Source organism: Cryptotermes secundus, unplaced genomic scaffold (assembly GCF_002891405.2).
Source record: "Cryptotermes secundus unplaced genomic scaffold, Csec_1.0 scaffold643, whole genome shotgun sequence".
Classification (NCBI taxonomy): domain Eukaryota; kingdom Metazoa; phylum Arthropoda; class Insecta; order Blattodea; family Kalotermitidae; genus Cryptotermes; species Cryptotermes secundus.
The window spans coordinates 615,537-632,379 of NW_019731276.1; the positions used below are offsets into that span (position 1 = coordinate 615,537).

Here is a 16,843-nt window from a genome sequence, read left to right on the forward strand (position 1 = left end):
AATGAATCTAGTACCTTGAAAGCATCGGCATTATGGAACAGTACGACATTATAATACAGAAGGTTCAGAAAGTCATTCTGGGACTTTAGGAGGCTACATTTCTGAACTATTGCACATATTTCGGGCACAATTCACCGAAATGCAGCTTAACTCAGAAAGTTCTGCACTAAATTTCCACGTGCATCCTCTTCATGACATGACACCTCGCGGGCAAGTGGAGTTTGTCAACAGCTGCAGTGATCTGCAGTCTTGTTTGGTCTCCTGTCCACTACACTCACACACGCAACTCCTGAAGTAAAACTACAAGAAAAAGGCCGTGGGACGTCAAAGTTGGCGATTTTCGAGGCCAAGTGATGGGGCCTCACCTCCGAATACGTTGCCAAAACAAAACAACAAAATAAACAAAAAAATATTTCACATTGCACCAAATAACAGAACTCATTTGGGGAAAACATCGTGATATTGTAGCAGCATCTGTACACAGTTTCGATATTTCCCCATGTCCTGTGCCACCAAACAGTGGAGATATTGTGATACTCCTCACTGCCGGCCCATTTTCTGTTACACGACTTCCATCTGTTTTATTTTCAAACAGCACATGAGTACTAATGTCTCACTGCCGGCCCATTTTCTGTTACACGACTTCCATCTGATTTATTTTCAAACAGCACATGAGTACTAATGTGACTCATAACGAAACATTCCTGTGCAGCAGTTGAATGTACCTATATAGTCCGGCCTGGGCCAATCTACACAGCTATTCGTTCAAATGCAGCCGCTAGCAACATCTGTATACATGGTGCGTTCAGCTGTTCACTTGGGGATCCAGAAAGAGCGCAATGATCCGACGCAAAGCTATCGCTGGACACTCACAAAAAAACTTCACTCTCGAGAAAATAAGTCTTCTACGTTTCCTTTCAACAAACACAAAACAAAGAAAATAGCTTATTACCTCACCCTTGTCCTTTTTATTATAATTCTAATCACTCTTCGTAGCAAGATCCAGAACTAGCCTGGCAATCCAGTTTTAAGCACTAGCTTATGTTACTTTCGTGAGTACAGTTCCCCGTTTCAAATAAGAGAATTCAGATGTGATGCAAACCGCCATGCACACATTTTCCAAATAAATTAATTGTGATTTTACATACCTCACTGCTTTTAATTTTCTTGTATGGCTGGTACAAATCTTGAAGGAAGAAATCAAACATGTGTTCTTTAAGTCACTAATCTCAGTGAATTCAGTACAGTGCAGGATACCTCTCCGAAGAAAGGCTGGACTTCTTTACTTCAACAATTTATCTTTAATTCCCTTTAGTGACTATAACTATCCCACAACCATTCGTAAAAGGCAGAATTTTGAATTCTGAAATAATATTATAGGGCCTATATGTAATACATCACATTAACTACCATTATATATATGAAACCGAAATAATATTACAACAATTACTATGTAAATATGCAATTATGTATTTAGATCAATAACAGAACGAACTACCACTACACGGCAACGGTCGCGTTACTTCGCTAATAAGATGTTCTGTTGCGAACTCTTCACACTACATGCAATCAGGAATTACATTATGTAAGATTTGAGGCTTTCACGGCGGTGACTATGAAGAAAGCAATCTTCTGGGATTTGGCACCGTGTATATGTGGTGTNAAATTGTCTTGCATTTCGTTAAATATTCGGCCTGCCATGTTTAAAATAAAATCCGTTTTCACCTCCTACGTATAAGCCACTTCTGATAAAATCGCTAGTGTTCGATTTGAAGTTATGTATCACAACTGACTAACACGCATCAGAATTTAATTCGACCAGTATAGACACCAACACCAAATTTCTTGTATGTGATTCAGTATTTTCCTCTTCCACTGGAATCGTTCCAAATTTACAAACAGGCATTCACCTGAGGGACTGACAGAAACCATAAAATCCCTGTCAGGACAAAAGGTGTCCCAGTCGAGATTCGAACAAGGCACCTTCAGAATATAAAAACCATCACCTAGAGACCAAACTTGCCAGGTAACTTGTCATGATGGTGTAAGGAGGGTATGGAGGTAAGCACAAGCATTCTAATTCTCGAAAAGATACGGAAGTGAGTGGTTACCATCCCGTTACGGTACACACTGGAAAACAGATGGAAGCTGGCTGGGCCCCAAAGCCGGTATACACACTGCGGTGGGCCGCGGCCACTCACGTCAAGGGTCCGGTGAGCAGTGAAAAATGGCGCCAGTCATAAAGGTATGTGGCAATTCCAGTAAGTAGAATAAAGTTGTCCTTGTGCTTAACTATTTAAGCACTATGCCATGAAGGCGTATGGGGGAGTGGATGTATAGAACCACATTTTCTTAATCTCGGTACTAGTTGGAGGTGAGTGGTCAGCTTCACGCCCAGATTGCTTTACACCCCAGAAAAAGAGCTCCCGGTACCCATTAGGTGAACCCCAGAGCCGGTCTGGCCAGTGTGAAAACGAGAAAATTCTTGACCCTACTGGGACTTGAACTCAGACTCCTCAACGCCCAGCCCGTAGCCAGTCACTATACCAAGCACAAGCCTATTCCTATTGACATGGGTTGCAGCCTCACGAAAGACACGGACCGTCCTAACGCCACCTTGTGGGTTAAATTCAAAGCCCCTCCCCCCTCCAATACCCCAATCCCATATAAAAAAACAGACCCAATGGTTTACAGTCTGTGCTACTGACAGCGTCACAAAATGAACAAAAAATTAATAAATGCATATAAAGACAGGGTTCCCAAGAAACCAATCACCAAACCAAACACCAGTCAGGTGTTACGTATGGGGCCTCAAAGAACAGATGGCGGTAAGGTTGTCAGCCCTTTAACCCCAGGAAGATTCCTGGTACTCACTTCTGTTACGAGGCTGAGTCGACACCAGGGCCATAGTGCGGCTGGGAGGATTAGGTCAATTGAAAAATCTAATGACCTCTGACCCGCGACCTCCCGGCTTGTAGCATAGTGTCTCAACCAACTACGCCACCGAGTGCCCCCCGTAATACTATTTCCACACATGAAATGCGGGAACCAATTATATAATGAATACAAAAACTCAGAAGTAATGGGGTTTAACGAACTTGCAAAATTCTTTTCCACTACTGAAAACACTGGAGCCGGGACAGCATTGTCGGTATAGCGAGTGGCTACGGGCTGGACGACTGAGGGGTCGGAGTTCAAGTCCCGGTAGGGTTAAGAATTTTCTATTCTCCACGTCGTACGGACCGGCTCTGGAGTTCACAGCCATCTAATGGGTACCGGGGACTCTTTCCCAGGGGGTAAAACGGCCGGGGCGCGAAGCTCCCCACTAACCTCCAGCTAATACCGAGGTTAACAAAATGTGGATCTGTACATCCACTCCCCCATACGCCTTCATGGCGTAGTGCTTAATTAGTGAAGCAGAAGGACAACTTCACATTTACTTTACTGAAAACATTTCTACGTACACCGAATAAGTTTACAATATAAATAAACTGCTTTATACGTCCAATACCTTATGAGTGGTCGACTTTCACTATTAAGAGATCAAAATGCTACGTACACCGAATAAGGACACCGCTTATTTTCTTCCGAACACATGCAGACATTCGATAATTTCGCATACGTAAAGCACGGATATGACAGCGACCTTCGTATGGTTTCCATCTGGCACATTTGGAAGTTCCAGGTGTTCAGTCAACCTGCCCACAATACAGAGTTGCATAAACTGCAGATCACAGTGCAACCTGTGGCTGAGCGGATTATTGGCTTAGGACGATATGCGAGCAGCTTCCAGGAATCACTTTCTTCTTCTGTATGATGACGTAACATTGCTGAGTAGAGCAGTCAGGGCGGTTTGAACCCATACCATCCATTGAGCGGAACTTGTATGGAATCCTATTTTTAGCAGTGAATTAACACTAAAAATATGGATTGGTACTTGTTAGAATATAATGTAATTATTCTGCATGCTAAAGTCAACAAAATTGTGTGTACAATGCAGAATAATAATTGTACAAACGAGTCTATAAATCACTTTAGTAAGTCCATTCGGATATTATGCACTGTTGGTATACAAGACGTTCTTTACTGCGCACTTCCTTGTTTGCTGCCCAATGTTTGTATACCGCAATCTCAGCCCATACTTCGCACAGTTGAAATGTAAGATATGATTCATATCAAGTCCAATGATCAAACATTTAAATTTAATCAAGTTACTCAGGTTAAATCCACGCTCACCGTCAGTACTCGCGACGCCCGCAATGTAGCACAAGTGCCCAGAAGAACGGACATTTCCAGAAACTGGTCGCCTCTGAGTACAGCTCACCAAATCACTGAAATGTCTAACTTGAACTTTTCTGACTTCGTCACTTAAATAAATGACTTCACCTAGATACTGAGGAGCCGGGATAGCTCAGTAGGTATAACGACAGGCTACGGGCTGGACGGCCGGGGTTTGAATCCCGGCAGATGCAAGAGCCTTTCTTTACTTCCCAGAGTCCAGACCGGCTCTGTGGCCCACCCAGTCACATATCCAATGGGTACCGGGGACTCTAATCGGTGGATAAAGCGGCCAGAGTATGAAGCTGACCACTCATCTCCATCCAGTGCCGATGTCACGAATTGTGGAGCTATTTCTCCATTCCCCCATACGTCTTTATGGCAGAGGAACATCTCTACCTTATCTTACCTAGATACCCAGTCCTTACTTTATTAACCTTAGCTTCTGTGAACGACAAATTCGATTGCTATGAAATAGCTTTTCTGAAAGAATCTGCTTACTGGTGACCCTTCGCCTGCAGCGTCATTCAGAACTGTCAATTCAGCTCGGTGCTGTGGATCTATGAGCATCTTCAGACACTGCTTGTTTAATGGATCATTACATGTATTCACTTTCTTTGGCAGCAGCCGAGCCAGAGACTGTAGTTCCGTATTAGCCCTCACTGTGAACTTCATTTCTTGCAGGGCTCGAAATCCCAGTGCGTGACTACAGCTTTGACGTCACTGGAGTGTTCCTTCTTCGAACAGAACGTACGCGGTACTCACAGTCCATAGACGAATTTCAGTACATTGGAATTATTAATTCCTGTTTCCAACCGTCACCTAAACCAGGATACTCTGTGCACGCTACTCAGTGCTAGTCAAAGAAATGTTTAACTGCACACTGCAACACAGGCGCTACTCTAGTTTCTTTCCAAACGTAACCGAAGCTCCGTCTGACGCAAAACATCAGCGTCTTCTGTAAATCACGATCACAATCTACATAAAACCAATAAGGACATAAACAGCTTTATTGTTACTTCTTTTGGTTTATTTTGGACTTCACCCATCGTCTGGTATGTGAAAGACAAAAAACCACGACGTTTCGGAGACTGGATCTGTCTCTGTCTTCAGGTGGATATGGAAGGATAAACCTAATCAGTTGGGCTCGTGGTTTTTTGTCTTTCACATACCAGACGATGGGTGAAGTCCAAAATAAACCAAAAGAAGTAGTGTATACACCATCGTCAGAATCCTTTAAGTCTAGATTTACTGTTGTCAAAAGCCGTCAGTTTCAAAATTCGTACAAACTTATTTTATGATTCTTATGACTATGGTCAAAACATGATGTACAGGAATGATTTTATATATTGATGTGTGTTCCTTTATCTATTACAATTTGCGCAATGTATCGATGCAATGCGTTCCACATAGTATTCCTGCTGCGCAAACCCTCAGAAATTGTTAAATACTTCGTCACACGGTCATAAATGTCTTGCAACGGAAACATTCATTTCTACTGCAAGGACGACTACAACCAGTCAGCACTGGCAGTGCTTCAAAGTGAGATTACCATGCCTAGCATGCACTTCATACACATACAAGTATAGCTGTGCGGAGCTCCACTACAGCCACACCGCTGTGACCCTGAACGTTTACAATGCGACCGGTTTTATGGCTATTTCGAGTTCCATCTGAAGTCTTCACTTTGTATTTGTCTCATTATGTCGTGTTTAGGGACCACCTCTGTGGTTTAGTGGTCAGAGTTCCTGGCTACAGATCCAGAGATCCCTGGTTCGATTCCCGGCGCCACCAGATTATCTGAGAAGTAGTGGGTCTGGAATGGGGTTCACTCAGCCTCGTGAGGATAATACAGAAAACCGAGATTATCGGCCGTGGGGATCCGATGCGCTGACCACGTGACACCCTCTATCCGCTAAAGTTGGCACTAACTTCGCCGACAAGCGGCGGTCGCTCGGTCGGTATAGTTCGCTTGCGGACTACACGCCACTGATTTGTTTTTTTTTTATGTCGTGTTTAGGCACGTTCACAACCCGGCGGACGGTCTATTAAGTTAGGTCAGGCATTACGGTCGTCCTTCGGTTGGTATGAAACAACTCGAGAGCCACTCGATGGGTTTCATACTAATATTCAGAATTTTAGGGAAAACTGTTAAGTGTTATCAATTTTCTTTCACATCAGACAAGTTTAACTACCTCTTCTCATGAAATCATGCGTACTTTTCTGTGCAGGTTTCGTGGAATACTAACAGGGCATAAAACATTTTACAAAAGCAGCAGCGCTGAAGGGAATGCGTTTTCTCCGTTAGGTCTTACAGTTTTCCAAATAAATGAATACAAATACGGCTATGAGTGAATTTTCAAACTTTCATGCTCAACAACCAACTGTGACTCCTCACCATAGTAACAATTGCGAAAATAACAAAGGAGTGCCTTAAAACAATGTTCCTTCCGTTCTTCTAATGTGCGACTTTGAAACTTATCTTAAATCATTTATATCTAATTTCCGTTTAGTGAGTACAACAACAGCCGATCACAGTGGCCGCGCGGTCTAAGGCGTGAACTGTCTTTGTGGGTTCGAATCCCACTTGAGATATGGATGTCTGTGTGCGTTTATTCTGTGTTCCTACTGCCATGTGTGCAGGTGGCGGCCTTGCGACGGGTTGATGCCCCGTCCAAGGAGTCCAATCCACTGTGCAAACGATCAAGAAACTGAAAAAGCGGCCAAGGTCCAACAAAGTGCTATAGAGCCACAGATAAATATAGTGTAATAACAGCAAACGCTGAAGCCTCAATACTAATTTCACACTCATTCAGTAGGCTTATGCACTTTCCGTTTATCAACAATTTGAGTATCGTGTATGCAAACTTGATATTTATTTACTATATGGGTTAAAGTATGTCAGCAAGGAGGTAAAGCTGTCCCCGTGCTTAATTAAGCACCATGACATGAAGACGCGTGAAGGAGTAAAGGCACAGTGCCATCATTCTTGACCTCGGCACTAGATGGACGTAAGTGTGGAAGCTGCTTTACCCCCGGGGAAGGTAGCACCCGCTACCCATTGGATAGGAGGCTGATTGAGCTCCAGTGCCAATCTGGACGCTGTGGAAAACAGAAAAATTTCTTTCCTCTGCTGGGAATCGAACCCAGGGTGTCCATACTGCCGCCCGTCGAAATACCGACTGAGTTATCCGTGTTATATCACAATACCACGGTAGCCTAAAACGTTAAAGAAGCAAGAACACTCAAATATTATATTCAGTGTTAATTAATGCCTGGTCATTGTATAAAAATTTCCTTCGTAAAAATTCAAAATAAACAGTTGTCCATCTTTGAAGCTGGGATTACACGTTCTTGTAATTATAATTTAAACCTGCACAAACCTTCAGAGGGTAAAACACTATAAAATTCGGCCCACGCACTCGGCACTTCAATCGGTAACACGCAGAATAACAATGAATAGATGAAGGTACGGGTTTCTGGCAAAGAAACAGGGACGATACATGATGATGGAAATGGACAAAAACAAGTGGCTTCTCAGGAAACGAATATATAGTACACTGTTGACCGTAACACAAGGAAATGCAGTAACTATCACGTGAAGCATATGGATTTTAGGAACTACTTCCTATGCCAAAGGAGACAATGGTCACCAAATTCTATCCAGAGGGAATTTTTTCAACACACTATTTAAGCATAAAAGTTTACATGTAATTAATTTAAATGACTTTTCATCACAACCTGTAAGAACAGCGATCAGGTGAAAATTAAAGATTAGTCCTACTAGCATAGGGAACACGCGGTAGCGTAGTTGATTGAGGCACTATGCTGCAAACCGGAAGGTGGCTGGTCCGAGTCCCGATGAGGTTGATTTCTTTAATTGTCCTAATCCTTCCAGCCGCACTATGGCCCTGGGGTCGACTCAGTCTCTAACAGAAATGAGTACCGGGAATCTTCCTGTGGGGTGAAGGGCGGACGGCGCGTAAGGCTGACACCCTTATCAGTATCTGTGAGCCAGTCTAGATAATGTGGGACTCTCAACGTCTCACAACCCTATGGGCCTCCATGGCCTGCTACAGGGATAGCTTTACATTTTACCTTTACCTACTAGCATAATTAAAAGCAACCCGACAATGAGGATTCGAAGCAGAAGCAGAAGCAAGACTTGCGCATCTCCGTTGCAACCTCGGCTGTATATGCTGGAAACAGCACAAAACAAATTTCGTTATCTTTTGGTGTCCTCCATTCGCTGCATGGTAACAAACAGTACCAGCGGGAGAGTTACATTCCTAGACATAATAGTCACATGAAACCTCTGTCAGTGAAGTCTTCTGCAACAGACATACTCTAACCTACTTTATGTATGTGCATTAACAACTGTATGCCTGACCATTAACAAGTTCAAATTCTCAAAATTTTAGGCCTTTATGAACGGCGTCGTCTAATCCATTGCTTCTCAACCGCCGGGCTCTGGCACCAATTATACTGGGCATTCGTCATGTAGAAGAAAGAATTTACTGGGCCGCGGTCTGATAAAGGTTGCAAAACCACTGGTCTAGTGCACATAACACGGAATTCTAGGTTTACATTATTTCGGATCTGTTCTTTTAATGGTAGATATTAACAGGTCGGCTGTCAGTACAGGAAGATTGTAACGAACATGCTGATAACTGTAGGATCGAAGAGAGGAAAAGTACGGACCGCACGCCAAGGTCGACCAGGTCCCCATGGACCTCGACCCTACAAGACGAAAACCTTTCATAAATTCTCTGCTCGCTCCCTCAACAGCACCTGTGACACACGAGAATCCAATGCTACACTGCAGCGGCAGCAATAGTAATATCACGTGTATTGGTGATTACAGACTGGGTTTTGATTGGGGAATAGATTTACTGACCACTTACAGGTTGTAACTTTAACATTAGTGCTGATTTCAATACTACAAATTACTCCGCATTAAGTCTTCTCAGTCTGCTTTCACTAGACTTCACCTGGTAACCGCTCACGGCAATGGCTATTCCTCTGCAATGTTTTCCTTGTAACGAATTTTCAGCTTCCGTTGTACACTCGTTAAAACTCCACAATACTCAACTTAAATACTCAACTGCGCTGCACTAGCTCTCTGAATTTAAAAAAAAAAAAACAGACTCACGTTGCAACTGACGGTCAGTCAGTCTGTCTGGCTTGGTGTTGACAGCTCTCTGAATTTAACTTAGTCGGTCGAGTCATATAGCCTTGGAGCGGACCCATAGAGAACGCCGCTTGTAACACCTCTTCTACTGTTGCGTGACGTCACCGCGTAGTGCTTACCCAGTCGCTCCACAGCAACGGTTGTAAGCGTCAAGTACAGTGACAACTCTACCGTTGCGTGTGGGCATTACCTAGCAAAGGCTGTTTCTCTGGCTCCACAGTTCTTGGTTTGAGCAAATACGCAATAATAATGATAATAATATGTATACTAACAAAACAAGGCGGTTTGCCTTACTGATGGTGCAAGCTAATGGTCGCTCAGCTAAATAAATTCCTTGCCGCTTGTGTAACTTCCAAATGTTCAGTAGTGTTCACAAGAGTCCGCTCAATGGACCCTAATTTGATATAACTGAATCCACAGAACACCGTCACACCCTTGCAAAGGCCCACATTAATATTTTTTTCCAATTTACGTCCAGTTTCCCAAATGGTTTTTCGATTTGCCGACTAAAAAGTGATATGCATTTCTCAGCTCAATTAACCGATTAGATTCAAGAAGCATACGAGGAGACTGAAAGATGTTGTAATTAAGCATACTGTAGTATCAGCAACAGGGCAAGTCCTTGGTACAATCTGTTACCAAATTACCAACCGGAGAAACTCCTTCCTGCCATATAAAATCTGTTTTGCTGAATATATGCAGCAGCAGAAAATTCTGACATTGTAAATAAAATATATGAACTGAAGATTTCTATATTCTGGGATATAACGCCGTGTAGTCCGTTGAAAGGTAAGAGTCGTTTCGGAGGGACATATCGCCTCCACTTCCAGCTGTTTCCCACCTGCTTTCACAATGATTTATTTGAGGCAATGTGTTCCTCCGAAACGTAGGTTGACTTTCATTGGACTACACGGTGTTATATCCCAGAAGATCCATCTCTTCATAACAAATGCTGTGAGAACCCCAAATCCTACAAAATTTCACAACTGTATAGCTGACAAAATTTCGAATACACGCACACTAAAATCCAGCGTAAAACCGAGTACGAAATAATGATGGTCCTGTTGGATCTACAAAGGAAACGGATGAAGATATGTGATCAGTCTTCAGAGACAGAAACCTGAATGTCGACCACCCTTACTTCCCCGATTCATAAATGGATACGGGACCACTGCTTGGTGAATTACAAGGCACGGTTGTAATCAAATCGTATCACGAGTAAATTCCTCTGATATTATAAAATACGCAATCAGATTTGTTAAGAAAAAGTACATGATCATACAGATAACGTTCAATCGCTAATTTTGTGTACTTGTCAATTTTTAACCACGATCGTAATTGTTTAACTTTCATTTTCAGCCCAAAATATTTCGATGCATCCGTTCCAACTTGGAGGCGGCGGCGGCGGCGGCAGTACCAGTAGCAAAGAAGTGGATAATTTCGTCTCCGTATCCAGGTCATTTGTTTTGGATACGATAATCCGGGGAAAGTCTTACATTTTTCCGGGACTCAACTGGAATAGAACAAGTGACAGACAAGTGGGCAAACCCACACCCGTCTTCTTTAATTTGGAGCCATTCATATGAAGTGGTTCGAAGAAATCTGTAACTGCAAACACCTCTGTGCAGTAACAGAAACTAGAACAACCGATCAACAGAGATATCCTATGATTCCGTATTGAAGTTAGCGACGGAAAAACCGCGAGAAATCAAGAAAATCCTTCTTGGTACCGAGATTCGAGTAATTATCCTTTTAGAAAGAAACAGTTAACAGAATGTATAACGGTGACCTTGTGTACAGTTAAAATACGTAAAAAGCAACATGGTTCCTCGTTTGAGCCAGCATTGAAATCTCTATTCTTATTCCAGCATTCAAGTCTCCACAACACTACAGTTCAGTGGGCTAGTACGTATTCTGTTCCGGTCTGAAGAAATGAATACACTCGCGATGATGGATTCAAATGACACGTTACGTAGGTATATAAAATGCACTGTAAATCGAACTATTATAAACCAGATGGCAGGTCGATAGTGAACCTTCTGATAACGTAATTAACAGATATCCTCTTATATATACTGTATATAAAATAATGCTTTTCTCGAAACTACTTTGTTCTATGAAAGTGTGCATTTTATGAATCTCTGTAACACTGTTCTCAGAGATGACTATCTGGCGAGGTATGTCCGAGAGTGTAATTCTTCCCGCAGGTGATGTGGGGGTCTCTTGTCACCAACAAAAATGCCTATCAAACAGTAAGTTACGAATTTATTTAATAGATACAGGTCGAATATGGTAGAGACAAACTGCACTAAGAATTCCCTTCACGTATAGTGAGGGATATTCAAGAATGCGCATCGCAGCAACAGAACTTGACTCTGTTGCCCCTTGCGGAGTGCTCAGAGGCGCTGAGTTGTGAAGAGCGTTCAGAATATGGGATTCCATTCTGTTTTACTGCAGCTCTGTCAACAGCAGAAATGAAAAGCATGGAAGTCGTGCCACGTACAGGCCTACTCACGAGGAATAGGCTATGCTTCTGACATGATCGTGAATTGTGAAATTCGTAGAGGGGTCATGGACTCTTAATAAACATAAATAAGTCTCTTTCTAACGTATTACGTCGTACTATTCTCTTCTCTTCATAGCTTTTACATTTCCACTTACAGTGCCAACATACATTTCTTGGGGCAAACCTCTGGTGAGCGGAAAATATAAAACAAAAACACGCTAAGTTTTTTCGAGAGGATAGCAGTACAACAAGGCGCCAACTCTCACGTATCGTGATGCAGGGCACATCGAAGAGATGGCGAGATGCAAGGGTGCACCATGGGAAATTTTCTGATACCTTGTAGGGCGGTTGAATGCGAGAAATTCGCTTAGGCAAACAGTGATCACTGTGATTGGTCACGTGAAATTTTGCATAGTTGGAGTTATAAACATGGCTATAAGTGCCGTAACAAAACATTTTTGTGTTGAAAAGTATCAACACGGGGGCTACGTGAGCCTTCTAATTACAATTTGCCTGTGGTACATCGATTACAGTTTAACTATGCTGTCAGTTCTTGGACTGCACAGCGGTGAATGGCCAGGATAAGAGAATAATAAAGTGGACATGATTCAGACGGAAGCGATCGTGATGTAGTTAGAGGCAAAACTTCCACAACTGCCTGGAAGGCCTGAAGAAAACCACGAAATGTTAACTCACGATAGCCGTTGTCCCGCCTGATATTCGAAATGGGCACTTCTCGAACACAAGTCAGAAACGTTGAGCCATCTTGCTTCGTTTTAGTAGGTCTGGTTCCTCCCATGTGTTTACACATAATGAACGACTCACTGGATTTACTGTAACCCAGTTTTCCGCGGCGCCATACCTCAAATGGTTAGTCGCTGCTTTCCCACCGCGGCGGCCCGGGTTCGATCCCGGGTCTGGTCAAGTGAGATTTGTGGTGGACAAAGTGGCGCTGGGGCAGGTTTTCTCCGAGTACTTCAGTTTCCCCTGTCAATCTTCATCCCACCAACCGCTCCACAATCACCCTCACCTATCATCTGGGGCTGGTACAATAGGCCACAAGTGGCCGCAGTACAAGGGACTTAGTCCCACCCCACTAGCAATAAAAAAACAATTTTAGTCGGGTTTGAAATGGGACACGAGATAGAAATTGGCAATCAAGCATAACCCCTTGTCAACGGATAGAAGCAGTTTCTAAAGGTGTGTGCAGCAGTTGCAACATGACAAATGTCCGTGAAGCGTTGCACAACAGATGAACAACACTGCAATTCTAAATAAAGGCTACGGCTGGCACGGAAGTACAATTGGTGCAACATTTCTTTATTGCCAATAATTTAACAAAAGAAGTCTTCACGATGCTGACCCGGTTCCTTTTTATTACATTCCCCTCTCTCCGCCAGCAACCAGATTCTTTCACGCATTTGCCTCACCATTTATTTTTTTTTCAAATTTGGTGAAAATATTTTGTAAATACTGACGACTATACTGCCAAGCGGACGTTCCTGGTAATGGTGACTCTTTTGAACATTCACTAACATGAGGCATTCATGAAAAATGGAGTTATGGACGCGGGGAAACATGCAAACACGACGACTAATCGCTTCAACTTACCTTGACTAGATAAGCTATATGACCTCGTTGTAGAGCATCCGGCGGGTGGATCCAGTTTCTGTTGCCTGCAACAGACATCGCTGTATTAATCGTGTGCAGTGTTTAAGTACGGTACTTCGTAGGGAGTGCATAAATTTACGCACAATAGAGGGGCTGTATGTGTCCATCCTTCAACATGTTATTTTAGGACTTTCTGACCGTGTTTCGATGAAATTTGGTACTACTGGTCTACAATAAACACTGTCTAGCGGATTAAGTTAAGTTCTTATAAGCTGACACAACCTCTACTTTACATGAGATTAAGTTTCATACATGACCCGACGTACGAGTATAAACAACTGATACTGTGCAATGGTAATTTCTACAGAAGTATAAGAGCTTCAGACCTTTGAGTAAGCGAAGCTAGTTCCATAAAATTAATGGTGATTAAGTGCTAAATACTGATAAACATAGCGTGCTGGCAAGGATAAAACTGTGATATAACTAACATCAACGGAGACATTAAATCAGTATTACGGAGATACTGTATAGAAACTAGAATAAGCTAAATGAAATAGTTTAATTTCAGTATTTCGTTGCTTTAGTTCATCATCATTCTATCTCCACATTTTGTGGAACAGAGAAACCAAGAACACAATGTTTAAAGCATGAAAGAGAACAAAGAAAACTGCATTCTTAGCTTCTGCTGTGATTTTATTTAGTTTAATCATGGATAAGTGCCCCACTTATGCTGTAAGAAATTAAACACATTTATAACCTGAGAAATACTTAAAACTGGAAGCAGAACCATTAAAAATAATAAATAGAGGAAGTGGATATAAACAAATTATATGCTACCGTAATACGTACATAGAAGAATAATCTTCATATAGGCTCATAAAATTTTATTAATACTGAAATTTAACCCCGAAATATGTTTAGGGTAAAATGCGTTGCTTATAAAATTATACGAAGAGAATATAAGAATTTTATCTTTCGAGTAAACAGAATTTACGGACAATGGTTAAAAGATATACATATAAATACGAGTCATATCCGGAAAGTAAAGATACAAGTCCAGTAACACTGCAAGGGATTACTTTTTTCTTTTTTCCAGAAATGGCAGTGCTGCCGTGTGAGCCGTATGACAGGGCAGAGTTCACCGGTCACAGTCACGGCAACGGTGTGCTCGCAGTTTGTGTTTAAAATGGCTGTGTCGATTCAAAATCCCGCCAAATGTGGGGTTCGTGCAGTAATTCGAATTCTTCACGCGAAAGTGGGAGATGCTGCTGAAATTCATCGCTAACTTGTTTCTGTTTGCGGCGAAGATGTTATGAACAGGCAAAACATGGCAAAATGGTGACGTGAATTTGAAGCGGGAAGAAGTGGTGCACATGATGAAACAAGAAGTGGAAGGCCATCCGTTGCCACTGATTAAATCATCCAAAAAATTTGATGAAAATATTCGTGCTGACAGACGTTTTAGCCATCGATGAAGTTCATCAACAATGTCCAGAAGTGTCCTGGATAAGAGAGCAAGCGGGAGATCTCTACGACGCTGGAATAAAAAAACTCGTTCCCAGGCTCATTAAGTGCATTGCGATTCACGGTCACTATAATGAAAAGTAAACAGAGGTGTGTTGTAAAAGTTCCACAAGTGAATCCTTCCAAAAAAGAAATGCTTTACAAATATTTTCTGCAGTTTGTATCTTTACTTTCCGGATATCCTTCGTAAATTTTCATTTGATACAGTTGCAAAGCACGTCAGTTTTGAAACAAATACGTATCAGAACTTGAATGACCATTAGTGTCATTAATAAGTGGCATGTTACTTTATGTACATATTTAAAAATCGTACATACATACAACAATGACGATGTTGAATTGGAATACACTGAAACATTACAACCGTAACTTTGTTTTTATCTATCGTACATATAAACTACTTCACCCTTAAAACTTAATCACTGGATATGCCTATGGATATATATAAACATGTGAAGCTTCGATGTCCAACGTTTGCTACGAAGAACACACCCCTGAATGATAATTCTAGGGTTAACAACACGCGTAGTCATTTTAATAAAAATATTTAATTTATGTCTGAAATTTAACTATGATAATCTTTGTAACAATACATCCAGCTATAATACAACGGCATCTTACCCAGTACATAGAAAGAGAACTTCATTAATTCGAATATTTTATAGGCCGACAGTTTCAGCCTTCGCTCATTCTACGATGTAACATAATGAGCCGCGCAGTGCTGTAATGTAAGTGCCTACATAAGGATCGTAGGATTTCCTGCTTCAAGTTCACTGTGCCCACTCTATCCAATAGCCATTAGCCTAAGCCTCCCTTGCATAGTAGCTTAACGCGCACTTATCCTGACATCTCTCATCATTCAGTAGCCAAATGTTCACGTGTCTGAACGGTGGGCGTCTACAACGAAAATATATTACTAGACGGTTTCTTTAAATAGAAGACGCCATGAAAGCATTACAGCACGACGGCAAAGCATGAGGCTGAACCAGTGCCAAAGCTCCTGGCTGTATGAAAGACTTACACGGCCCTTAAGCGCCTGGCTGAGACAGTACGCTTTACTTCGATTCAGAAATGCCTTTACGTATTTACTTGCCGTATTCCTCCACAGTGCCATGACCAAGTGTCTCGTCATGATAATGTTTAGTTAGGTGAACGAGAAATTCCGTGTTATGGAACCCGAAAGGTCATACAGTCACAAGCAGATCTACTACCAAAACCACTTAAACGGTTGGGAAAACTGGGAAAAGGCACGCCTGTAGTATATCACAGACAAACGGCAAGAGAACATCCATTTCACTACTAAACAACGGAGATACCGGGTACAGCTAGACCAATTACATATCAGGCGGGAGTTGGAATTATTTTACTCCATATATAAATAAGCAACGAGAAACGAAACACTTTTTACTCGTACATTTCAGTAATACATGTTACTTCGACATTACCACCATACGCACTATTTCTTCTCACGCACATTATCCTGTACGGTCTTATAAACTCCGTGACCTGTAGCCCGCAAGCAAACTACGGTCTTATATGTAATAAAATGTGTACTTTTCAAAACAAACAATTCCCATCCGTAACTACACTTTCCACTGATAACTCCACCACTGATTATTAATCACGATTTCATTGAATACGAGTACATATGCTATCAACAATGTAAATTTGTTAAAGTCAAAGGTTCACTTCGTTAAGTTCTACTGGTAGGAATGACTTCTACATTGTTGGAG

The 16,843-nt window shown here is 42.0% G+C and overlaps 1 protein-coding gene across 4 annotated transcripts in view; it reads right to left on the reverse strand.

The window, feature by feature from the left end:
- LOC111866850 (PTB domain-containing engulfment adapter protein 1) overlaps positions 1-16,843 on the reverse strand; it is a 115,394-nt gene that overhangs the window by 38,234 nt on the left and 60,317 nt on the right. For all 4 annotated transcript variants that reach the window (XM_023856176.2, XM_023856173.2, XM_023856172.2 and 1 more), the window contains exon 3: positions 13,587-13,651. In XM_023856176.2, coding sequence (XP_023711944.1) covers positions 13,587-13,651 — 65 coding nt within the window. The remainder of the gene's footprint in view (positions 1-13,586; positions 13,652-16,843) is intronic.